Consider the following 26,502-nt stretch of genomic DNA (forward strand, 5'->3'; position numbering starts at 1 on the left):
GCAAGCCAAATGCCTGTCGATTCCTTGGCCACTCCAGTTTTGACTTGGCTACATGCAAGCTCTTGCTGAGGTGTCTCTAGCTGATTAGAGGCTTTAAAGACATCTTATGGATTTAGCGGTAAGTTTACATGATTATATCTTCTAAACCTAATGTTCAATTGATGATCCATTTATATCATTATACTCGTGGCAATTAAAATATATACTTATCGATAGTGAGCCATTCCGTATCTCCGGTTATCATTAGATATTGTGTGAGTATATATATGATGGTGTAAGTGTATGCATTCTTTTATAAGTTGTACTAATCCTTAAATAAATGTGTCATTGAGATTGCGTGATTAAGCTTGTGTGAAAATGAATACCGTGATACTACTATCTTGGTCAAGAGTCGAATATAAACTACAATGGGCTTGAGCTGAGCATTTGTCAGGCCGGGCTGCGACGGGGAAGATCTTTAGTGTTGTTTGGTTGGCAGCCCTTAAAAGCAAGATGAAATTTTGAACATGCCAATATGATTTGGCTGTCACTTGGGTTGTAACTAATATCTGGTCAGCAAATCAAAATTTGGCAAGGGGCAGAGCAAAGCAAGCCAAAGCCTGTCGATTCCTTGGCCACTCGCTCCAGTTTTGACTTGCTACATGCAAGCTCTTTCTGAGGCGTCTCTAGCTGATTAGAGGCTTTAAAAGCATCTTATGGATTTAGCGGTAAGTTTACACGATTATATCTTCTAAAGCTAATGTCCAATTGATGATCTCTTTATATCATTGTACTCGTGGCAATTAAAAGATATACTCATCGATAGTGAGCCATTCCGTATCTTCGGTTATCAGTAGATATTGTGTGAATACATATATATAATGGTGTGAGTATGGTAGATTTAGTGTTGTTTGGTTGTCAGCCCTTTTAACATGCCAATAAGATTTGGCTGTCACTTGGATTGTAACTAATATTTGGTCAGCAAATCAAAATTTGGCAAGGGGCAGTGCAAAGCAAGCCAAATGCCGGTCGATTCCTTGCCACTCGCTCCGGTTTTAACTTAGCTACATGAAAGCTCTTGCTGAGGTGTCAGTAGCTTATTAGAGGCTTTAAAAGCATCTTATGGATTTAACGGCAAGTTTACACGATTATATCTTCTAAACCTAATGTCCAATTGATAATCCGTTTATACCATTGTACTTGTGGCAATTAAATCTACTAATCAAGATCTATATTGACTATGTTTTTGCGCGAAAAAATCAATGACACATGGGATCTACATATCATATGCACAATTTTAGCAAATTTTGGTTTGACCACAACCCAAATACTTTCTTTTTAGCACTGCACTTGTTTTGACTTTGTTACAAACTAAACATCATTTTTTCCCCTCCAATTTTGATGTTTCCCTGACTTTAGCCATGGGCAGTATTTGGTAAGCTGAAGTAAAAAACCAAACAACCCCTTAGTTTCTTTCGGGCCGAACACTGCTTCCCGGGCCTAACCTGGTAAGGTAAAGCTACACAGGCCTTGAGTGTTTTGGGTCGGACCATCATGTCATCTTGACGTTAGTGTCTGGCTCAGTTCCGAGTAGGGCTTCTGTCATGCTGGCCAGGTCCGGTCCAAACTAGCTACTGGGCCTGAATACCACAAAGCTGGAGCAGAACACACAGTACTATGTAGTTAGGGCCGTCCTTCTTTGAGCCCAATCACCGGTCGACAGTGTCGTTAAGGGTACAGGTGTCTTAATGGTTAGGCTAAGTACGTTACATGCGCTGTTAGATACGATGAATCATTAGAAAATAGAAATTTAACTATATCATATGTATCATGCAGTCACAACGTGAATCCGCCTCCCGCGTCTCATGCAAGCTACACCATATAAGGTGTGATTGGTTACCTATTTGGGTCTTGCTCCGCATAAACGGTATATACAGGTTGAGAGGAATTATACTGGAGAGAGTCATATTTATTAAAAATAAAAGTGTTTGATTAATTATATTTATTAGATATATTGAGCTGAGTTTCTGCTTAGTTGATCGAATCTGAAGTCACATGAGCGAACGAAAAATTTGAGATTACGATTGATCGTTCATATACAAATGATTTTATAACAATAATAAGTAAACCTGTATGTATGAGTGAATCTGCAGATGAAGAAGCTTATATTCATCAGACCAGTTTACAGGCGTACATTTGTATCCACTAATCAGAATATAACAATATATGTAAATAAATAAATAAATTTCTCTTTAAAATTATACTATCTATTAGCTCCGTGTGCTCTCGTGAAGACAACTGGCAGCCATCTGAATTGTGACTGACCTACTCGCTTAACCGAGCGCCAGCCAGCGGAGGTGCCTGAAACGATGGACGCCGCCGAACACAAGTACAAAACCTTTTCGTTTCTTCTCAGATAAACAAACACGTCAGGGACACCGTGCCGGCGCCATGGCTTATGCCAGCCCGAGCATACTAGTTCCCGCGTACGGCCCAGGGGCGCCTGGGCCTCGCCGCCGCATGTGGGCGCGCGCGATCGAGCTTGAGCCGGCGGGCTTGGTCCTTCGTACTTGCACAGGGTTCAAAACATCTTCGGTTACCGATACATAACCGTGATTATCACATATGGCTAAATTTGTCATTCGGGCTGGCTCGGCACGATCCGGCTACGACACGGCTTGAACGACTCAACTACTGTAACAGGACATACCGTGTCAGCTCACGTGCCTCCCCTCCGCCCACGGTACGGTCCGTCGGTCACCGTGCCGTGCCGGATTGGTCCAGACACGATTTCAACCCGGCGGCACGGTCGGCCCGGCGGGCACGGTGCCACGGGCAACCTGTTGGCACAGCTAGCCCGAAAACATAAAAAATAGCTACAAAATTAAAAATATATAAAAATAGATAAAAAAAATAGCTATAAGATTAAAAATATATATATATATAAAAAGAAAATAACCGGATCTATGCGTGCCGGGCCCATGCCGGCCTGGGTTAGGCCGGACCCGTGCCTGCCCGACTCAGCCGGGCCGTGCCGGCACGCCGTGCCGCGCGCTCGGCCCAGGCATGGTCTGTGGCCTCGTGCCGTGCCGGCTCGGTCCATTTTAACTCGGATCGTGCCTACAGTGTCGTGCCTCAGGCCAGTCCAGTAGGCACGACCTATTTAGATATCTTTAGTGATTATCAATCTTACAGAGTCACATCGATTTTATAAACCGATCGATTATTAAATTTAAATATAAAATATTCAAATCAAATTTAAAAAAATAAAAAATCATATAAAGACGATTCTAAGATTATCTAGGAAACAAACTTTTAAAAAAATATTGTTTGCATCATGAAATATGTGCTCAAATATTGATAGGTTGAAAAAAATAAAAAAAAAGAAAATATCAAAATAGACCGAATGCATAAGTACAAATGACCCATTTTGACCTAGCTCAATGGATAAGCGCAGGAGCTCTTCTCTTTGTGTTGTTCCACAGCTCACTTTCCTCTCGTGTCGTTCCACAGCAAGAATTGATTTTTTCTTTTTTTCAACCTATTTTCCCCTCGTGTCGTTCCACAACCTAAAAAATATATTTTTTTGCATGTTAAGCTTTTTCAGTCAATAAATAAATTGCATGCTTCAACTTTTTTTTCTTTTTTTTAAACTTTCTTCCTATAGAATATGATGTAAACGATATTATTTTTAATTTTTTTCACAGAAGGTCTCAAAATTATTTCCCGTTTTAAGAATGTTTATTTTTAAAATTTAAAATTTAAATTAAAAAACCACTCACATTATAAATTCGGTGTAGGTCAATAAACTCGATAATAACAATTTTAGACTGGTTACCAACTATAAGTTAAAACCTCTCCCCCCATGTTGGGTTGCAGATTTGCTTTGCTCCATGAACTTTTAGAGGCATTTCTTTAATTTCAAATTTAGATGAGGGCTTTCAAGTTTAAGGATATATTTGGTAGAGTTCTTTATGATTCAAATTTTCTACGAGGAATGATTCTCTGCGGGAAGTGATTATGTGGCTAAAGTGATTCTTTAAAATAAAATATATAGAAAAATTGATTCTGTACGGAAAGTGAATTAGAGAAAGTTGTGTTTTTTAACTTTCCAGTTTTGAATTAATTTCAAAAAATCACTCTTATAAATTTTACTCAAAAAACCAAAAGCTAAAAACTCCTCTATTCTAATCCAAAAGCTGCTTTTAGAGCTATGCTAAACAGCCCTAATATTCTCTCCACTGACGCTCCTCCGGAAGTCCGGATCGGCCGCGCACGGAGCTGCAGGCAAAGGGCTGCCGGCGGGCAAAACCCTTCGCCCCTTCGCATGGCTTGAGTGACTTGGGCGGGCGGCGAAGAGGAGATGCGGTTCACGGCGTCTCCGGTGGTGGAGCTGCCGGTGGGCGGCGCCGTGCTGACGTTCGAGCAGGACAACGACTCCTTCGAGGTGGGCACCTCCGTGTGGCCCTCCTCCCTCGTCCTCGTCAAGTTTGCCGAGCGCTGCCTCCGCGACCCGGCCCTCCCTTTCGCCGACGTGCTCCGGTTCCCCGGCACCCGCGCCGTGGAGCTCGGCTCCGGGTGCGGCCCGGCCGGACTCGGCCTCTCCCGCCTCGGCCTCACCGATTTCGTCCTCACCGACATCGCCGCCGTCCTCCCCGCGCTCCGCCGCAACCTCCGGCGCAACCGCTGCCACCTCCCCCGCGCGCCCCGCCTCGCGCAGCTCCACTGGAACTGCCCCGCGCACCTCGCCTCGCTCGCCTCCCCGCGCCGCTTCGACCTCGTCGTCGCCGCAGACGTTGTCTACGTCCAGGAGTCCGTACCGCACCTCGTCGCGGCTATGGACGCGCTCGCCGACGCCGAGCGCGGCATGGTGCTTCTCGGGTACCAGATCCGGTCGCCCGAGGCGCACCAGGCATTTTGGGACGCCGTCCCCGCCGCCTTCCCGGTGATCGAGAAGGTGCCGCGGGAGCACCTCGACCCTGACTATGCCTACGAGGAATCCGATGTTTACATACTCCGCAGGAGGCCACGGCAATGAGATGGTGAGCTATTGCTAACTAATTGCTCGTCAAAATTGCTTTGTTCACCTCAAAAGTTATGAACTTTCAGTTATGGTGACTCGGTGAGGATATGTAATAGAAGTTGCTGAGCTTTTGTCTTGAGCATTGTGTGGGCTAGCCGATAATTCGACATGCTTCTGATGAATTAGACCAGGTTGATAATCAGACCACTACAATAAGTTATGGAGAAGTCGTTGCTTTCTGTTTTAGGCTTGGAGCATCAGTTTAGATGCAAATGCTATGCATGATGTTTTTGTTGTTGTTGTTGTTGTGAGAGGAGCTTACTAAGTGATTTTGAGGATGTTTTTTGTTGTGTACATTTTGAGTTCTTCATGCTCATGGTTTCCCTTTTATGCATTACGTCGTGTTACTGACAAGAAAGAATTGCTTATACACTTATGGTTCTAATGCTCAAGTTTTGTGGTAAAATCGAACATTTCCTGTAAGTAAGGAACATTGTGTCATTGCGGGGTTTTATGCCTTTCTGGCTGCTATATGAGCTAGTGAAAAACCAGAAATACTTCTCTTCCTAACTAGCATAGGAGATAACAAGGTGTGACCTCAGACTGAGCTCCACCCTGTCTCAAGTACGCAGTCCAAGCTGAATGTGTTGGGAGGAATGTGCCTTCTGTTGTTTCAAGGAAATATTTTGCTGCTGTGGTTTATGAAAGATTGGACAATGGTTGAACTTGTTGTGTCCTGGACTTCTGGTAGCCTGGTAAAATTAGTAAAACACCATGAGCTATGGATGCAATGATGCGTTTAGCACCTTGATCAAATCCCATTTCTTTGTTTCTGTCCATGTGCCTTTTAACTCGAAACAATGTGGAATGTGTCCTTGGATGAAGATGGAACTAATTGAATTCAGTGTGGCATTTCTGATATGTATATTTCAAGTGAACGGAGCTCTGCATTCGCAGTGGAACAGAATCTCCATATATCCACCCATTATCCGCTGATGCTTGGTTGAAAGTTCAAACCTATTGTGATGCTCAATGGACTCCAGCCTGTAGTTGTTTGGTATATCTCTCTAATCTTTACTTAGGGAGTTGTAGCATCCAGAGATCAAATGTTGAAAAATACTTTCTTCTAGGAACTCTACTGAGTATACATATCATATTTTGTTTTTTAGTTCCGAGGAAAGTCTCATATTTGTGCATCCTGTATGGTCAGTTTTATGATGATCTGCCTACTAATTACCAACAGAGATTGCAAGGGGTGGGGGGGGGGGGTGCTTTTGTTGGTGTTCTGTGCCTGAACACATTGCAATTATCTCTCCATATACATGCTCAATCTAATCCTAACTCGGAAATCTGACATATTTGCGGTGGTAGCGTAATACTGCCCGTACTGTTTTATGTACTATTATCTGCAGTGTTTTAAAAACAGGTCCACTAGAGTGGCAAATAAGCGAAGTCATTTCTTAGTGGTGAGAAATAATCAATTGGCCCTCCGATTATACCGTATAATCGCTACTATTGGGTGACCAGTTACTGATTTTTTAAACCTTGATTGTCTATTTGTTCACTGTTGTATCTGGTTATGCTTGGGCAATGGGCATGTATTATTTGCCCAGTATCAGGGGAAGATTTATCCATTTTATTGGTGTACTTTGGTAGTGGCCACTTGGTTTTTGTATAGCTGTAGTTATGTCTACCGAAAGCGCACACATGTATATATTGAAATCTTATTTCTTAGTATCAATTTTTTACTCTCTCCTCTTATATATCACATAAGAAACAAAGCGTTGGGACTGATCTCACGGCACTGCTGCGGGGTGCGACTAGTGGCCGGTGCGTGCGGCGCACGCTTGGTAGGCGTGTCCGTCGCGCGGTCGGCTCATCTCGGCGAGGCTGTGCACTGCGACGACGAGGTCAACCAATCTGTGGCGGTGTTGACCCTCCGTGCATACGATCGATCGGGTTACTCGTGTGGAAGGAAATTTTAGTAGATTCGGTCTCATAGAGAGATTTTATTTTGTGTATGTCTTTTTTTTTTACGACTTTTGATAAAAATCATATAAAATATCCTTCCCACTTGCGTGGGGCTCGTCTACTTTGGCTTGTGGCTCCTCAGTGAACGATTTGGTCTCCCGGCGAAGGGGCAACATCGTCAGGGCAACATGACAGAAATCCTGATTAGCAATGAATCAAACGTAGAGAGATCTGTTGCCAACAATAAGAACGGAATACCCGATCAAGAGCCAAGGATAGTTACATAATTCATTTGGTTCATTTACTGCATGTTTTGACATTTGAGTTTAAATTGCAAATAATAAGCAGCCGACTCAAAACGTAGAACTTGTGCGCTACTTGTTTGGGTCCGATTCAACATAGGAGCATTTGGCAATTCCGTTTTTTCTTTTCCAAGTCCCACGACACCATTTTAACCATAGGAGCATTTGTGGGCTTGTGGCAACAGCCTAGGGATTTCGTGGAATTTTTAGATTTTAACCATTTTTAAAAACATATTCAATGAATAGATCTTTGTGAAATCAATTTCTAAAAATAGACTCTTTTGTCCAGCGCTATGATATTTTGACATTGTAGTTGAATAGCACAACATCGTGATAATTGACGTTGTGTTAGCTGTAACGTATGATTTTCGATGTTAGACTTGCAAAAATATAGATAGCATCTACTACAACGTCAATTACCACGACACTACTCTATTTAACAACAACGTTAATAGTCATGGCGTCGTAAAAATAGTACATTTTTTGACATTATTTCTCATAGGTCCATACATAACAAATGTTTTTGAAAAGAACCAAAATCTAAAAAAAAATCACGGGGATTTCAATTCAAAGAAAGAAAAAAGGGTAGAGGATTCGAACTTAGGGGCAAAAATGTAAAAGAACAAGACAAGTTCTTTTGCCTCAAACTCTCAAACAAAACAGGAAAGAAAAAAAATCCATCAAATTGAAAACACCAGAAAAATAAAAATAAAAAACATCAAATTGAAAAGGCACCCGGAGATGAGGCTTTTGCTAGCCGGTGAAAAGGTTTTGGAGTTAAAAGAATACAGCATGAAATAACAAGATTAGACATAAATTAGCGAATGATGCTTGAACCTATGGTACGGCTATGATTTGGTTATTGCAGAATAATAATGTTGTAACTTGTCTGAAATGTGGTGATTAATATATTCCCTTTCCCCCGGAAAAATAAAAAAATGCACCAGATATATCTATATATATATATATATATCCCCTCACTCCACCTGCCCTAACTAATCGATCCTCTCCCTCTTGCGGCGGCGTGGTGACAACGCTCGACGTCTCTGTGTACTTTCTAGCGGCTCCCTCCTCTCCCCCTTCCCCTCGCTGCGGCAGGTGCGGCCACCGATCGACGCCTACTGCCTGCGTCCTCCCCGATCGCTGGCCCTTTCGTGGCTTGGATCAATTTCCTCTTTTGTTGGGTAAGGAAGCCATAGCTTGCTTTTTTTTTTTTTACGTTTTGCTGTGAGCAATCGAATCCGCGTTGTTATCGATGGGATGGATGCTTCAATCATCCCATTTGAGGCGGATTTGATTGCTGTGCTTAGGGGTAATAGCAATTTATTTTTCTCAAAAAATTTGGGGCTTCAGGCGTTCAGCTGAGCCCCATACCCTACGAAGACAGATCTAGGGTTTTCGATTGTGTAAGTCACGCTGCCACCTGCGCTGTTGCTCCACTGCTGCCCCGCTGTTGAGTTCGTCCTCTTGCAGTTGGGAGCTGGCATGGCAGTTACAGACAGGAGCTGTATTGCCCCTTAGGCCTATTGAATCAACTTTTTGAATCAGAAGAAGCATACCGTCGGTGAGATTTGTACCTATCGGTTGTTAGCTTCTGGAATTGTGTGATCTAATTACGTATTTTGCCAGATTACTGAAATTGTGGACAAAATACAGTAGTATACTAATCCACTTCAAATAATGAATGGATTTTGCTTTTCTCGGTGGTAGTTGTTTTTGCTTTGTTTAGGGTTGTTTCCTTAGATTGGAGATTAATAATTATCAAGCTTTTAAATAGTGATTTTCACGGCTTCGCGGCATGGTCCCAGAAAAGCTATAGAAGCTATCATGGGAGGTATCCTTCGTCTCGTTTTAGTATTAACAAATACAAAATATTATTTTTTGCATAATATAATTCATGTTTCAAAAATTAATTAAGATAGTACATAAGAAGGTACTTAATATAATATAATAAGATTATAAGTCATAATATTCTTAACAAAATTACTTGATCAGTAAAAAATATAAGTGTTGGGGTATTGTAAAAAGAGCGACATATGGCATCTTGCTAGGTTTTCTTATAATTTAAGCTTATAAGATAAATTTTTTAGGCCTTCCAGCGAAGTTGGATTTCAAAATTAACTTTTTTTGGCATGTGAGTACATATGTAGGATAGTGGAGCTATTTCTAGCTAAGTGCTATGGAAAATAGCGCATCTATTTAGGGCTATAGTGCTTATAGCTCATATAGCGGAAGATTGGCCAAGTTTAGGGTTTAGCTCATATACCGTTGCTTCACGTTTGAGGTCCGAAACAGCTGTTGCGCAGCTATAGCGCAGATGTAGCTATCTATTTAGACCATGGTAACTATCATAATGGTGTGCAGCTTAGGTTAAAATCAAATTTGTCGGGCAGATAATACAAGGCCTGCCCCAGAAGGAATACCCTTGTGCAGCAGGCGAAAAGCTGTCTCTCTTTGTGCCATGTTGTTTGGTCTCTTTTGCAGTTGCAGGGGGAGAAACTAAGCATTCTCGTGGAGAATCATTTTTTACTTGTTTACATTTAGTTGATTTCTTGGGCTTTAACCATTTTGAAAGGTGTGCAGATTTAGGTTAAAATGTGATCAGTTTACCAGGAGCAAGATCTAGCCCTGATGACAGAGTCCTCAAGTAGATTGCAGCTCTTTTGGTCTATCTATTCACCTTTTCTCCTGATATTAACATTTTTGAGTAAGTGTGCAGATTAGGTCTAAAAAAGGGATTGGGATTAGGATTTTCTTTCAAGAGCTTGAGCTGTATAATGTTCCAATCACACAGTGGGCCGTACAGGGGTAAATTCACAGGAATTTTACTTGTTGGTGATCCTAAAAGATTCATATGCTTTGTGAACCTGGTTTGTTTTAGCTGCCTGTGTTCCTTTTTGTCTACTTTGTCTTGCACACTGACGACCTTAATTGAGGTATTCCTTGATCCCCGTGGTTTCAAGATAACCAAATCATGAATGTATAAGCACTGTAATTATCCTTATATTGAAGAATGAATAAGGATTCTGACACTGTTCTTTCTTATACTTGCAGCTTTACTGTCAGTGTGAGAGTTATATCATGGCGGAGCACTTGGCTTCGATCTTTGGCACTGAGAAGGATAGGGTCAACTGCCCCTTTTACTTCAAGATTGGGGCATGTCGTCATGGGGATCGCTGCTCCCGTCTGCACAACAGGCCAACCATATCACCAACTCTTGTGCTTGCTAACATGTATCAGCGCCCTGATATGATAACCCCTGGAGTTGATGCTCAAGGCCAACCTATTGATCCTGAGAAGATGCAGGAGCATTTTGAGGACTTCTTTGAGGACATCTATGAGGAACTGGGCAAGTTCGGTGAGATTGAGAACCTGAACGTTTGCGATAACCTTGCTGACCACATGATTGGGAATGTATATGTCCAGTTTAGTGAGGAAGAACAGGCAGCCGCAGCATACAATGCACTTCAGGGCCGCTTTTACTCTGGCCGCCCAATAATTGTCGAGTATTCTCCTGTGACTGACTTCCGTGAAGCAACCTGTAGGCAGTTTGAGGAGAACAGCTGTAACCGTGGTGGCTACTGTAATTTCATGCATGTGAAGCAGATTGGCAGGGATCTTAGGAGGAAGCTCTATGGGCGTTCCGCTACCAGGAGGTACCATGGGAGAAGCCGCAGCCCAAGCCCACGCCACAGGAGAGGCCATCGTGATCGCGATGACTACCACCATGACCGTGATGATTACCGTGGTGGTGGTGGTGGACGGGGTAGAGGCGGCAGGCATGACATGTATGATGACAGAGGGGGTAGAGGCGGCAGGCATGACATGTATGATGACAGAGGGGGTAGAGGTGGCAGGCATGACAGGTATGATGACGGAGGGGTTAGAAGTGGCAGGCATGACAGGTATGATGATGGAGGAAGGCGCAGGCATGGTAGCCCCCCAAGGCGTGCTAGGAGCCCAGTCAGGGAAAGCAGTGAGGAGCGCAGGGCCAAGATTGAGCAGTGGAACCGTGAAAGGGAGGCAAGGCAGTGATGTTTCTGTGGGAAGTGTTACAAGACGAGCATTATTCGCAGGAGTCGTTTTTTAGCTCGTTGTTACCGCTATATATTCTAAGTGGGCGTGCCCGGGCTGATATTATTCTTGGCTAAGTAACCTTTAAGAGTTTAAGTGCAGGATTCCTCTATTTACTCTGGTTAATCAGGCATGTAAACTTTCATTTATTTCCATCTGTGTTGCGTTGGATCTTTTGCCAGCATATTATGCTGTCATGTTGTTCTAAGCTAGCATTGGTATCAAACGTACGTGGTGTTAGCAATTATGTCAGCAGTGATTGGTCCGTGGATTCACAATCTGGTTTTCAGCCTGGTATTATGTTGTTCCTTGGTGGATTTTAAGTCTTTTCTGAATGTCCGGACCAAGATATGCTGCCATTTTGGTCTGTGCGTTAACTTGCAGCAGATGCGATTCAATTTCAGGGCTGCTCTTTTGTCAATGGCTGGTTACGAATCTCTTGTTTCTTGTGTTGCAAACTTGCAGTTCAGCAAGCTACTCTTGACTTGAGAAGAAGTCACCCTGGATCCTTGGTGGCTTTGCTTGTTTCAATATTGCTGCCTGTTGCTGTCATCCTGTTATTGTGTGCTATGCACTTTAAACAAACAAACTTTGTTTGACTTCTGAATCGGTTTAGCCTGAGTTATAGACGGGAGCTCACGGGCCATAAACCAAAATTGTTGACCTCTCAGTTCTGACTCAGCGAGGCCCGACTTGAAAACAGGATGCACATCCGTGATGCGGTCCCTGAATAGCGTACTCGTACTGGTTTGGACTTGGAGAGGCTTGGGCTCATGGGGGAACAAGATTCCATCGCCTGGCATGTTCGACGGGGAATATCCAGCTCCGGTGGACAAAGATGCTCTCGTTCGCCCCGGAACATTCTCCGAAGCGCAAGCTACATGTCACTACTGTTTCATGGAATCGACCTGAAAAAAAAATCTCATTCACCGTCCTCGCCGGTGCTGCTGGCCAAGTAGATTAGGCCAAATGGATCGGTAAGATACATGGATTTTCGAGCACAACATAATGATAAGTGGGTTGGATCGGCATAGCACGGTAAGCTGAGCTGAGATCTCCATACGGCGTGCCGGTCCGGTCTGGCTAAGCCACACCGCCGCCTTGCTCTCACTGCCTCATCGTCTCACCCTGTTACCTCGTCGTGCCCCATTATACCTACCGACCGATCATGTCTAGACCGAAATAACACGACATAGTTCCTCACAAATTGTGCCATGGGCTAAGAAAGAGCATATGGATCGGCATAGTACAATCCAGTTCTGTAGCTAGATTTGACGGATCATGTTCTAATCAAGTCGTGCCGTGCGTAGACGTGTCCGTACCGAACCAATCCGTTAGGGCTCAGCACTAGTCCTCGTCATTGCGGATGGGTACGCCACCGCATGCCACGGCACTGCTTCCGTTCCTGGGAGGGGGTGAGAAAACCTGGTGCTAAGGCCTGTGGTTTGGCGGGGACCCGTGTGCCGCCATGTGCGGACGTGCCGGTGCCGATGTCGATGGCTTCAGATGGTGAGTGGGGTGGCCTCTTGGGCCGTTGGGCGTTTTCACTAGAAGCGTCCAAATAAGTTGCACCTTTTGGGGGGTTTTGTAAACATTAAATCCAAACTATATTGGCTCGTTGCATAAAGCTTCAAACAGCATGAGCAAACCCCCTCGCACTTATCCGAAAGAGGGCTCTGTCGTCATCGTTCGCTTAAGCGGCATGCTAAGGTCTAAAGTGGTCTGACGTAATAAGTCCAACTCTTCTCACATCGATCCATCAAGCGTCAGCAATGTCCAGCCCCTACTGCCCGTGATCCTGAAACGATAGATCACATCGAACTCATGTTCATCTGATCCAATCTGTTCAGGTTCCGATGTGGACATTGGGGGACTGACAAGCAGTAACAGATGAACCAGCAACAGCGAATTAATAAAGCGTCCTTGCAAGAACCACTCGCAGCGGCCCAACCGGCAGTCTTGTGGTGAGCGGAAGACTGGCGTCCATATCCAGCGGTGTCGTGATCACGGAATGCTTTTTTGCGAGTTGGATGCTACTCTGAGATAGCGAAGTGCAACCAATAGCGGAAGTTTTTCTTGCGCTGAGGAGAATTGGAGCTCGTGAAAAGAAGTTGTGATCTGCTATCGGACAAAATATGTTTTTATCATACAGGCTTTCTAGGGTTCAGAAGTCTGAAAACTAGTTTCTAGCGATCCACGTGTGAATGCGTCAGCATCGACGAGTTTAGAGGAGGGGTTATCAGGTTTAGAATAACTTATAAAGGAGAAAGACTAGTCTAACGGACGAGACAAGTACGGGGGCATCACCGATCACGAGCGGCGGAGGACCGTCCGATAGGCCAATGCCAGGGTAGCGAAAAGAGCTTCAAAATATAGGTATTAGCGTGGTGGAGATGGTAGATGCGGATTTGGCGACAGGGGCATCATCGGAAATAGCTGGGCGGGATCCCACGGAGTTTGAAAAAGACTCGTGGCATATTGAATGAAAATTCGACGGCTCTGCATTGCTAAATAGATATTATTTGGCTCTGCATTGCTAAATAGATATTATTTTTAGACGTCTGAAAAATAGAATCACTCTTTTATGATCTCATGATTCACAAGAACGCATCGGCATGTCTCCAGGTGTGAGATAATGCAAGCATATTGAAAACAAAACCTTTTTGTCAAAAAGTGGCACAACAAATTGGGAACTGGGCACAATGCAAATGCACACCTCAGGGATGGTCAAGATAGCATAAGCATACCAAAACATTTTTCGGGGGTTAAAAGTACCAGCCGATCGAGAACACAAATGTGCCTCTGGGGTCGAGATAGCGCAGGCATATGCATGGGCAGATCCACGGGCACGGGGTTTGAGCACCCTACCCTCCGGGTATATTTGAGAGTTCTCAAGTCCACTCTACAATTTTTTGTATGGAAGAGAAAGAGAACAAGAGTAGGAGGAGGAAGAGAAAAATAAAGGAGAAAGAGAAAAAAAGAGAGAAAGTGCTCTATTTTTTTGGTTCTGGATCTCCATTGGGCATAGAAAACATAAATCTTTTTTCAGAAGTACTAGTTGATTGAAAGTAGAAAGTCCGCCAGGACATGATGAAGGATAGATACATCCTTGTCGACTGAGGATATTTTTTTGACACAGATATGGAGATAAAATAGATAAGCATAGTACTTCCTCCAATCAAAATACTTGATATTTTTAGCGTACCACGATATTGATGCATACCATTAGCCACTATTTTCAACTAGAATATATTTATATAATCTAATAAGTTTATAATATTATAAAAATATCTTTAAGATAAATTCTACATATAATTTTTATATTTTTAAACTAAATATTTTACAAATTATTGATGACAAGGTTTTAAAAGTGTGACTGGACTTGTGCAAAACATCATGTAGTTTTGACCGAAGAGCAACGGTGGATCTTCAAGGTGACTGGAGGGGCTCAAGCCCCCCTAGCGGCTGCCACTTACCTATAACCCCTCAAGTTATTCCTCCTTTTTTTTGCAAGAGAAGAAGTAGAAGAAAAGAGATGAGGTGCAGAGGAAGGAAGAAGAAGATCTGCCCCCTCCATGACTTCACGCTGCGCCCACTGCTAAAGAAGAGAGTACTAAAAAAAGATAACACATTGAGGCTAAGACTGAGAGAATAGGGAAGCAAGCACGAACCACCCTATCCTTTAGCAACAAGTCAGCGAAGGAGCTTTATCCTCTCATTGCTACAGTTGAGTAGAGGTGAAAATGAGGTAGCGAGAGGTCTAGGTGCTCCTACTAGCAAGGCTGTCGGTCCTCCTCGCCTCCTACGACTATTTCAGCCTCGGGAGGAAGGGGGACCGTTGTCCTTCGTCTGGTTGTGTATAACAGGTCTAGTTTTGTCTAGGGTTTGGTGTCCCAACGACGATGGCAAAGTGGTGGCAGTGTCGCTATTCGAGAGTAAGGTCCTCTGGCCCTTTCTCTGCCTTGACGGTGTTCGCTCTGGCGATGGCGACGAGCTAGTGAGTTGGGAGTCCGTCAGATCTAAGCTTTGGTTCTTTGTAGTTCCTGTGTTGGAGTCTTTTGTCGTTCGGTGCTCCGGCCAAGTTTGGCGGTGTTGACGACGAGTGGGTATGGACTCCTCCTTTACAGTCTTCTGGTGGTCTGCCTAGGTCCAAGGTCGGAGAAGCATGGGGTGTGTCCCCTGGCCAATGGACGACGTCTATTTTCTCTTTCCCATTTTCGGGATGCTACCGCGACTCTCTTCAAAGCCTTGCTGCGATGGTGCTTTTTCTGATCCCGGTTTGGTGTTTGTGGCCATCTTCCTGGTCTAACATTTGTCAGTCGATGGTGGAGTTCGGAGAGATGCTACGTCTCCGGCAAGCACACCTATTTGTTTTTCCTTTTTAGGATCCTTTGTGTCAGTAAGTTGGGACAACTGTTCCCTCTGTATCCTTTACGTTCGAGTATGTATTTCTACTTGTCTTTATATGTTCTCCTTACATCACAATAAAGGCGCATGTATAAAAAAAAAAAAACAAGCCAGTGGAGGAGCCGAGAGGAAACGTGAGCTATTTCACTATCTGACTCTCGCTCTAGGAGAAAAAACAAAGGTAAAACGAGGAGAGAGAACATGGACCGTGAGCAAACGATTTAAATTAGGAGGATTGGTGTCTCTGCATCGCGTCCATTTTTTGTTGCACAGATTATGATAAAAGAAGGCTAAAAAAAATTAGTTTCACCAATTTTGGGCATCTCAATATTTATTTATAAATTTATCAATATTTAACACATTTATTTAATTATAGGTAAAACAGTAGTACTTTCATGTATGTATATAATTTTAACATGTAGACGATAGTAATACGAACCTAACTAAATTTGTTTCATATTTTTTTGAGTTTTAGATATTTTTCTATACATTTTAGATATTTTCAGACGATTTATCGGTATGACTATTATTACTTTCGCTATTTTTCTGGATTTTTTTTAAAAAAATTATGTGTACTTACACATATGTATATGTATATTGCAACCATGAGAGATAACTACATATGTATCCGTCTATATGTGTATCCAGGATCGATCCCCCACCGGCCACCACCGCCACCAACCGGTCGTCCGCCTGCCCGCCGTGCGATTCCCGAGGCGAGGGATTTCCTCGGCGCCGCAGCTCCTGTGCCGATCGCGCCCGCTACCCCGATTGGTGACGATTCCTGAGTCCTCTCGACGTTTTTTCCCTCCTCGAATTGTCTGCGCGCGCGAGCTTGCTACTTGCTTTCGTGTCGCTGTGGCGGGGGGGGGGGGGGGGGGGCAGGATTGGATCCCGGGGCCCCGCGATTCGGGCGATTGGGCGTTCGGCCAGTTGCTCGGAGCTGTGCGGGGTTTCGTTCCAACGCCTTCGTGCGCGTTTGGTTGGTGTTGGGGCCATTCCTGCTGCAAACCATAGCGGTTGCGGGAAGCTATTGGAAGATGGGAGCTATGTTTCGGTGCTTGGTTCATGCGCGGGACTTACATTTTTGACGGTTTTAATGGTGTAGCTGCATGCGCGCTCGATTGATGCAGCGAAGCTCATTTCAGAATCCAGACTGTGGAGCTTCGAGTTTGCATTGTTGGTGATTGAGTTGTGGATGCATGGTCTGACATTTGTGCGATTGCGTACACTTTTCATTGGGGGTGACTGTAAATTTGAGATCGTGCCTCTTCTGAGCACAGTCACATAAGCATTTTGGTCGGTGCAGAGAGTTTGTGCTTGGGATTTGGGAATGAGAAACTCTTAGTTGACTGGAGTCAGGAGATAGCTGTGGCAGTTCGTTGTCATGTTCATAGGTTAATGATGAGACTTGGTTCTAACGATTAGGGAATAATTTGGAGGTCCAACAGTTCCACGTGAACTTCGGTTTGGTTGGAACAATTTGGTTCGAATGAGTTCTTCGTTTGGTTTTTAAAATTCAGGATATTCATTAGTCACTACTGGGGCTTGGGATTTTGCAGTTGCTAGCATTGCGGGTGTAGGTAGTTTTTGGTGGGGTTGTGGTGCTTTTCTGGAAATATGGAGTTGTGATAATTGTTTCTCAACATTTTTGGATTGTGCGGACGTGCTTGTAGCACAATGGCAGCGCTCCATGGGTGGAGCCAGTCCGACGGGGGTTCCACCCCCGTCCCGCACATCCTCTATTAAGGCCTCCAATGAAGGCCCGGGTAAAGGGGGCCGTTGTAAAAAAAAAAACATTTGTGGATTGTTTCTCAAATGTGGAACTACGAGTTATTGTAGTTCAGATTGGTGTTTATGCTTTCTTGCTTTGGCAGTGGTAGTGTTGAAATCGCCGATATTTTTTTCTGCGCTTTGCAATCATATAGCATCCGTTGAAGTTTATGCCATGCATATGTTTGTATGCTCGCTTTAGATGTATATCTATTTGCCTTCATGATTTGAATACAGTTTCATATCACCATTGCGCCCAGAAAGGCTGCTTAGTCTTGGCTGTAGTTGAACAAGGTAATTCATAGTTTGACATTTGTTTCTTTATTAAAAGAGATTGCGAGATTGCAATTGATTGATGCCCACTTAAACATATCAAAATACAACAAATATTTCTGATTATTGTTAGTGTATTATTTCTTTTGCTTCTGCATCCAGATGTATAAAGTTCATCATACATTATATGTATTAAGAAAACTATGCAATCTAATGGCATTAAACTGATCTTGTAATAAGAAAATCTTGTAAGTTCAAACTGCTGGCGTTATGCCACAGCTACACTTAACAGATTTTAGAATCACTTATGCATGCAGCCATTGTGTCATTATTTGTTTATCACCTTTTACTTACGAATCTGAAAGTGATTTACCATTGTACATATGGGAAATAATTAGTTCATGCCGGTGCTTTTGAGATGCATTGTTCATGACATTTTGGAAAATATTTAAGTTGGGTGATCTAAAAGTTAATAATTAAGTGGCAAAGAAGCGCATACTTCAGTTTTTTTATGACAACTTGGAATCTTCAAACAATAAGGTTAAGTGGGAACGTGGATGTGTCTGACATTCAGGTATTTCATGATTTAATCTTTGAGTGGAAGGTAGAAGGCTTGATAACTTAACTTTGCAACGGAAGCTCTAGAAGAAGGGCACAAATGGGGCAGGGAGGAACAAAGCAACGCCAAAGGAGAGGCGAACTCGAGAATGGACAAGGAGATGAATGCGCAGGGAATGTTTTGTTATTCCATTGCTTGCTAGACTGCCATACATTGTTGACTCATCTCACATAGAGGCCTCTAATCTTCTTAAACAAGGAAAGGGGTGACTAAATCTCTTAAATAAGGAAAGGGGTAACTAATTAATTTATTCCCAATCCATGGGATCTCTATTGTTGTTGGCGTTATAATGATTCATGAGCTGCCGTGACTTCTTCCACAGCTAGCTTTGCTCTTGCTTCGTTGCTTGGTTCTATTCCCATAAGATTACTCCTCTCCCAGAGAAACAACTCATCCACAACAGCTTTCACGCCCTGATGCCTCCACACTTGGACCTACTTCCCGATGGTGCCCCATTTTACCATGGCAATGTATTGCAAGGTTGAGGCCCTATGTTGAATGTTATTTTACATTCATACTATCTTTGCTACCAATGCATGAAATTCTCGTTAACAACTGTTTAAGTTGTTATGGAGTGGACTACATAATCCCTCGATATGCGTTTGAAGCCTGGGATTTTGTTCAGACCAAGCAATTCCAGTCCAGTAGTCCACATTGTAGCAGTGGCTATGCATAGGGATCTAGCCACAAGACATCATACCCAGGCTTGAAGCTTAGTAATTAATGTCGCTAACAGATTGTTCACTATGCTTGAAGCTTAGTAATTGAATACATGAAGATTTGAAAACAATATAAACTAGCTACTGTTCACAGGTAACTGTACATAAAGCTTTAGAAAATTGTTCCAATTGGATGTCGCAAGGTTGTGGCTAGTCAGCATCTATTCATCGATTAGTGTTGGTAACCATTCTACCTAGTGTTCCAGACCATGGATAGATCTAGAGTTGTAGGCTTGCAGTTACGGACTCACAGCTAGTCAAGTGGCTGCCCAGGCTTGGATGTCGAAGTTCCTTACTTAAACCATAGAGACCTTATTTTCTAATCTTGCTGAATTGTACCGCCTGCCTCTTGCATTCATGTCAAAGTAACATTGCCACACACAAATCACATTGACACCATAGAGCCAGATCAAAAGACATCTTCTTTAAGAGGAAAAGATGTATAATTGCGCAGCGAGATGGACCATGCGGTGAGCTCAACATCCACCGCGAGGCTTGCCAGGGATAGGATGAGTAAAAATGAAAAGTGAACGAACTGGTGCAACATTGTGGTGTGGCTCAGTCTCAACCACATAGTTTCCACTTGCTCACACGTGATCCATTAGGCTGAACATGGCCCAAACTCCAATACGGCCTAGACTACAGCGCCTCTTTGCCCGGTGTAAGTTCTCACTGCCTCTGTCGCTCCCGACTCCAATGTTATTCCAAGATTGCGGGAGCGGGAGTAATGCTGGAGCACCCTACCTGCACCCTGGTAGATCCACCCTTGCTTAGCGCAGAAGGGCCTATATAATGTAAATTTTTGTAACTGACATAAACCCTACGACCCGTTTGGCAAGTCTTCTGTTCCTGGTTGACATGTAAATAGTGCACTCATTGGTCAATGATGTTTGGTAGGAAGTTTCATTAATATTTTTTTTAACATAACTACCCACCCGGCCACCCATGGGCAAATAAATGAGTAACTTTATAAGGCATAGCTGTACCTTGATTATATTATGTCATAAGTGTGGTTCCCATTGGCGTCAACAGTTGCGCATCAATTACCATACTCATAAGTTATGATGCCTAGCCTTTTGTAGGGCTGGCTTGACCTGTCACTTAAGATGCTAACGCTATGTATAGCATTCCAATTTGCACTAATCATACTGGAGAAGATTCGGAATATAACGGGTCAAAATCTGTTACAAACTAAAAGATAAGAGGTAATCTAATCTGTTGGTGCCTTGCATGGTAACCACTATTGTAGCTACTACACTATCGTGCTATAGCAATCGTTGTGCAACTAGGGTGACAATGGGTCGGGTCAGGTTCGGGTTGAGCAAAACCATATCCGACCCGGAACCTGCCAGTCATAACCCTACCCGAACCCGAGTGCCCAAACGGGCTAAAATAAAAACCCTAACCCAAACTCGTCAGGCGCCCATCGGGCGGGGGGCAGCGGGGAGGGGGCACAGCAGGGTCGGGCGGCACGGGGTGGCTGCAAGCTGGTGTGGTCGGGCGAGGCGGCTTGGCGCTGGGGCAGGGCGGCGTCGGGGAGGGGGCGGAGCGGCGACAGCAGGCCGGCGTGGCTGAGCGACGCCGGGGAGGCTACAGGTCGGGTGGGGCGGTGCCAGGGCGGGGGCATGCGGCAGGGTCGGGGTAGGGCGGTGCCGGGGAGGGGGCAGGGCAACGGTAGAGCGGCGGCGGCGGGCCGGTGTTACCACGAACGGACGCATCGGCAAGTGAGAGAGAGGATAGATGGGCCAGTGGAAAGTAAAAATTAAATAACTGTACAAAATTTCATGGGTACCCAACCCGATCCGCAGGCGAATTCAGAAACCTGAACCTGACCCGATCCATTTCGGGTACCCGACCCGCTGACCCGTGGGCAAAAATTTGAACTTGAACCCGGACCTGTCGAGAGCAGAACCCGCGGGTACCCGCACCCATGGGTCCAATTGCCAGCCCTATGTGCAGCTGCTGCCGCTGATCAGGTCTGTGCCCATGATATGTTACTGGAAATTCAGTTGCAATTATACAATTGATGATCTGATGCATTGAAGGATTTCGCTTGCATAAATATATGGAGAAATAATTGTGCATAAAAATGGTAAATTAAGAGAGAGCTTTGTTGAACAAATAAGCAATAAAACATTTCTACCGTTATATGGATACACATTTTTTTCATGTAAGATATAACAGCCCATAGTGGAAGGGCTGATGCCATTGAAACTGAAGCTTTAACTGCAAATCGTTGTACGAAACAAAGTGATATTGTGCTTTTAGTAAAGAAAATCCTCTTGATAAAACTGATAAACATGTGTTGGCCTGTAAGGCTGTAAGTCAATTTGTTGAGGTTCGATGCTGCCTCTGTTATCACCAATAACTAAGCTATTTTGTTTATATATGTACCATTCAATATCTTCTGTTACTTAGGGTTCAGCCAAGTGCATGTTTGTGCTTCTTTTGTCAATCTTTCCTTTCAATCTTGTGTCCAGAATGCAAATGATTCTATTGCTTCCACTCACAATCTTCGGCATGTCTTTGGGAATCTTGTCTTCTACCACCATTACTTTAAAAGACATGCTTTATTTGCATTTTGCGTCTCTACTTGTCCAGATTAGATAGAATGCTAACCATGATTGGTCAATCTTGTATGCAGGGAGAGGTGATGATAAAGGATAATTGCTGATCCAACTTAGTGTAATTTTCCTTAAGGAAATAGAAGTTGGCATTATGTCACATAGAAATATGGTCTGGACACGTCAGGTTGTTAATCCTGAATTGGAGCAAGGATATGTCCAAGTTCAACCTGAAAGTTACAATTATGGTGGCACTGGGAGTGGTTCATCCAACCTGGGTGTGCAAGTTGCAGTCGGAGTTCCAGGAAATACCGCTAATGTTGGTATCTGTGATCCGCGGAATTACTATGAGAGCATTAATCATGAGCACCAGCATGTTCAGAATTCATACCCACATGCCGGTGTTACTTCGAGTTTTGTCTTCCCAACTGCTATGTACAATCCTAGCATGTCAACAACAGCTGTGAACATCTATATTCCTCAAAGTTTTGGATTGGGCAATGTGCCACCACCATCTTTATATCATCAAGTTGCCACAGGAACTATGGATGAGGGTAGCAGCAGTGGCAATTTCGGTGACAGCGCTAGTGGATTCATCAAAAGGAAAAATGCAGTAGTTTCCGGTAACCATCATTTTCTTCACGGATTTGCAGGCTCAAGTTCATCTGCTCATCTGCCACAGAATCCTGCGCAAGGGCCATGGAATGCTTCATTTCAGTCAAATTGTTTACCCAATTCTGCAGCTTCGAACCCACCTGAATACCAAAGTAGTAACGGTTGGCCATTCTTAGAAGGATCTTCTGCAGATGTTCCTAGCAGTTTCAATTCAATGGCTGCCCACCCGGAATTGATACGTCATGGTAACTATGTATTTCCAGCTTGCCACATGGGCCAGTGCAATGCATGGACTGCACAGGCTGCAAATGGGATTGTTCACGGAGTACCACAGTGGGGATTCAGTAATGCAGTGGCCAATCCTCCAGGTAAGTAAACCTTCTGAATGAAGATAAGTTGATCTGATGTTTGCTGAATGACGAACTAAGCAATCACATCATCGTTTACAGTTTATTTTGATTACTGAAGTAGTTTACTATTTTTGCCGGCTTTGCTAGTAAGGATAGCAGTAAATTACTGGTATCATGGACTGAATGGCCATAGAATGGAAATATTTGAGCATGAGATTTAGTGATGTATTTGGCAACTCTTGGTTTTAATAGGTCTTGCTGTTCATTCAGGAACCAGAGACATGCCAAATGGAAATCTACAGGATTATCAAGCTGGCCATTCTATTCATGGGCCTCTACCTCATTTCTGCCAGAATCCTTTGCATAGTATGCAAGCGCCTCAAGTACAAGTACCCCATCAACAGTTCCTCAGTAACAATGTGATGCATGGTGTAAATCCTTCTGCCACAGGCCTTCTTTTAGATCCAAGAATACTGGCACTCCCATTCAATTCTGAGCACACTTTTGGGCATCCAATGCATCCACCTCTGACAAACCAAGTTAACAATGGGGTTTTAAGAATTCTGTCAGATCAGGTTACTTTACGTTTCCACTCTTTCTTTCCTCCTGAATAATGTCTGTAGTTGCATGTAGCTACTAATGACATGCTGGATGCTGAAAAATATATCTTCCTTGAATATTTTTGTCCACTGCGGTCTTTCACCCTTTCTTCTTGGTATTCACATAAGATTTTCAGAATGAGCGCTTCATACTCATTCTGAAAGAACAGTACATTTTTTTTATGGATGGTGGCACTACGAATATAATCGGTGTCAGAATTCAGCTGCAAAAGTTCACTGAACAGAAAAATATTGTTCATTACATTGCTGATAGTTCTTCGTAGTCATGGAAGCCTTGTAGGCCTTCTTTACTGAAATACTTCAAAGTTTGTGTTGGTCATCAAGTTCCAGAAATCAGATTCCCTGGCATTTTTTTTTGGCGTCGATACTTAATACGCAGGAAACATCTGACACTATGTAACTTACCACTGCATTCATAGTTGCATGAATAACCACTGCATCCATTGTTGTCTGAATATTCCTTTATTTTTGCCAATATATACGGGTCATTTTGTTTTATTGCTGTGATTTGTGAATCTCGTATCCCAGCTACCTGCTGCCCCTAGCTGGAAAGAAGTCCGTAATACAAATGTGATTATTGCTTCAACAGTACAACCTGTCTGCAATGTCTGCATAACTGAACCTGCTCTCTGTGAATGTTTCCTAATTAATAAGGCTGTCTGAAGTTAACAATGTATCCATGCAGAATGTTACAATGATGGATCGTTCAAGGATTTATGAAGCAGGACATGTTATGGATGAACATAGAGATATGCGTCTAGATGTAGATAACATGACTTACGAGGTATGGATTTCATTTGGGCCTGTGAATTTTTTATGCGCCTTTTCTGAGTTTATATGCATCTGATTAAATGTGTTTGCGTATTCTGCAGGAGCTTGTAGAATTGGAAGAGCAGATAGGTGATGTCAGTACTGGTTTGACAGAAAGCTACATCCAAGAAAACTTGATGTCAAGTTTTTATGTTCCAGGAGCAGCTCGCTTGTCCGATCAGTCTTCTGAGCTTTCTGTGGAGAATGACTCTTGCATAATATGCCAGGTCAACCTCTTGCCATGTTCACTACTGACTTGTAATCCGTTAAATTTGTAGTGAATCATTAACCAGCTACCAGCTGCATGATAGATTCCACTGGTGCACATTACCATAGATAAAGATAACCTGTACTTCAGCAGTATTAGAAGCACTAGTTTACTGAAAACAGTGAACCCATCACGTTTGACATTTGCCTCGTGATAGCCAAATTTGTATATTCTCAACCAGTATGCTTCTTGTTCTTAAGGATACTTTGGTCCTTGTCTTGCAGGAGGGGTATAAAGCTGAAGAACTTATAGGAACCCTTGATTGCGGTCACAAGTACCATGTGATGTGCATAAAGCAATGGTTGATGATGAAGAACCTGTGCCCCATCTGCAAGACATCAGCTTTGTCAGGATATAAAAGAAATGGATGATCGTCGCAAATAACATTATTGGTTATTTACGGCGGGGAAAATTAGCTCAATTTTGTATATAGACATGGTTACCTGGATTTGCTTCCCCCTTTGTTGTGGACATAAACTGAGCTTCCGAAAACTGTACAGTCATTCTGTAGAATATTTTAGGCGTTAAATGGCCCCATGGTGTGTAAAGCTACCATGATGGCATTGCTAGATGCTCCTTTCCTTCCTATTGTACATTGTATTTATCTTTACTATTTTCGAAAAAGATAAACCAGAGAACCTGTAGTTATGTATATTCTGGAATTGAAAGAACTAAAAGATCTGGTCATTTCTGGAGCAATCACCTTAATAGCCTGTCTGAAAGAGGGTTGCTCTAAATGCATATAATTTAGATCCCAGTCCACCATTTCCAAACAAGCCCTTGATAGAGCAGTTATCAGCTTTATTAAGTTAAAATGTATCTTAATTTGTATATGATAAAATATGAGAAACTAAGTTAAAATGTATCTTGTTTTGTATACGATAAAGTCATTAATAACGTTGTATTTGAAATTATTTTAGTTGAAATGAGTTTGTTTGTGTGTGAGTTTGTTTATGGCTAATCAAAGTTTGAATTAGAGTAGACTATTTTAAAGTCCAGGAAAATATGTCTCATCAGAATATTTAGTGTGGGTTTTTGATCACACCGGATAGTCCGGTGTTACGGTGAAGTGAGCATTGGAGCATTTTTAGTGTTGATGCAGAAATAAAAGCAAACACCAGATGGTTCGGTGATAGATTTAGAGAGCGTCGGAGTATTTTCTGTAGAAAGGGGATTTTTGGCGTCAAGTTTTATTGTGTACGCCGGATAGTCTGATACTGAGTTTATGAATATCGGAGAATGCGTCAGACCTTTTGTTGTAGAGAGGTTGCAGAAGGGTGGTTCAGTGGATTGACACACGTCGGAATTATCCGGTGATGGATATGAGATCACCAGAAGCTTTCACCGAACCTTTTCTTGCAGAGAGTAAACTTTTCTTGGAACAGATAGTGCTACACTTATCGGATAGTTCGGTGTTCAGGAGAAGAACACACCGGAACATCCGGTGTTCATATTTTTTGCAGGATGTGCTCTGAGTTGAAGTTTTTTTTTTTATTTTGTGCTAACCTGGAGATGCTTTGGAGTGTGGAGAAATGTGTTTGCTTGTTTCAAGGTGTGCAGGTGACAGATGCAACTTGGCGGTCGACAACGGGTGATCGGGGCTAATCGGGTGCTTGATGTCGGATATCAAGGAGGGTCAGACGGAGTCAAGGGTGATCCTAGCCATACATATAAAGGTCAAGCAAAGCATGATACAGATGATAAAAATGACGTGTTGACAAAGTCAAACGAAGGGGATACCAGTGCAAGTGATAAGGTGGCCTGAGGGATCGGGAGCGGGAGAGACTTGTCAGCGGTCAAGATCGCAAGATGGAGGACACACGTCATCATCAGAGCACTTGTTTCAGGTGAAAGAAAGTGGTGGCTAGTCACGCTTTGAGAAACATGCTAAGGTTTCGCGGTTTAGCCTCAAAACTGTGGAAGAACTGGAGGAGTACGTGTCACCATCGTAAAGTTTGCGTTGAGGCAAAGACAAGTCGTGAAGGCACTGAAGCCGTCCGATGAATGGAGAAGAAAATAGACCAAAATACATTCGGTAGTAGGTATAAGTGTACTACAAGAGAATATCATTTTGGAAACAAGCTAGGAAACTTAGAGTCAAGTTTCCTAGGTCTATAACTAGGGGAGTAGAGCCA

The 26,502-nt window shown here is 43.2% G+C and overlaps 3 protein-coding genes across 8 annotated transcripts; all 3 read left to right on the plus strand.

The window, feature by feature from the left end:
* The first annotated feature begins 4,200 nt into the window (after nt 1-4,200).
* On the plus strand, nt 4,201-5,356 carry LOC133929415 (uncharacterized). The gene has a single exon (XM_062376157.1). It carries the CDS (start codon nt 4,343-4,345, stop codon nt 5,015-5,017), a length of 675 nt encoding a protein of 224 aa, XP_062232141.1. The 5' UTR covers nt 4,201-4,342; the 3' UTR covers nt 5,018-5,356.
* A 2,893-nt stretch (nt 5,357-8,249) lies between these two features.
* On the plus strand, nt 8,250-11,638 carry LOC133929416 (splicing factor U2af small subunit B-like). 3 transcript variants are annotated; one of them, XM_062376159.1, is made up of 3 exons: nt 8,466-10,211; nt 10,330-11,102; nt 11,181-11,638. In XM_062376159.1, the coding sequence occupies exons 1-3, from the start codon at nt 10,053-10,055 to the stop codon at nt 11,308-11,310; spliced, it is 1,062 nt and encodes a 353-aa protein (XP_062232143.1). In that variant the 5' UTR covers nt 8,466-10,052; the 3' UTR covers nt 11,311-11,638. The 3 variants fall into 3 exon arrangements, with proteins under 3 accessions (XP_062232144.1, XP_062232143.1, XP_062232142.1); XM_062376160.1 differs by lacking the exon at nt 8,466-10,211 and adding an exon at nt 8,250-8,459 and having other exon boundaries at nt 10,330-11,638; XM_062376158.1 differs by having other exon boundaries at nt 8,467-10,211; nt 10,330-11,638.
* Nucleotides 11,639-16,391: 4,753 nt separating this feature from the next.
* Nucleotides 16,392-25,066, plus strand: LOC133929418 (probable E3 ubiquitin-protein ligase ZFP1). 4 transcript variants are annotated; one of them, XM_062376161.1, is made up of 6 exons: nt 16,392-16,530; nt 21,785-22,687; nt 22,940-23,244; nt 23,975-24,073; nt 24,162-24,326; nt 24,592-25,066. In XM_062376161.1, exons 2-6 carry the CDS (start codon nt 21,859-21,861, stop codon nt 24,736-24,738), a joined length of 1,545 nt encoding a protein of 514 aa, XP_062232145.1. In that variant the 5' UTR covers nt 16,392-16,530; nt 21,785-21,858; the 3' UTR covers nt 24,739-25,066. The 4 variants fall into 4 exon arrangements, with proteins under 4 accessions (XP_062232145.1, XP_062232148.1, XP_062232149.1 ...); XM_062376164.1 differs by lacking the exon at nt 16,392-16,530 and adding an exon at nt 17,872-18,901; XM_062376165.1 differs by lacking the exon at nt 16,392-16,530 and adding an exon at nt 20,802-21,116.
* The last annotated feature ends 1,436 nt before the right edge of the window (nt 25,067-26,502 follow it).

The sequence above is a fragment of the Phragmites australis genome, chromosome 9 (assembly GCF_958298935.1).
Source record: "Phragmites australis chromosome 9, lpPhrAust1.1, whole genome shotgun sequence".
NCBI classification, from domain to species: domain Eukaryota; kingdom Viridiplantae; phylum Streptophyta; class Magnoliopsida; order Poales; family Poaceae; genus Phragmites; species Phragmites australis.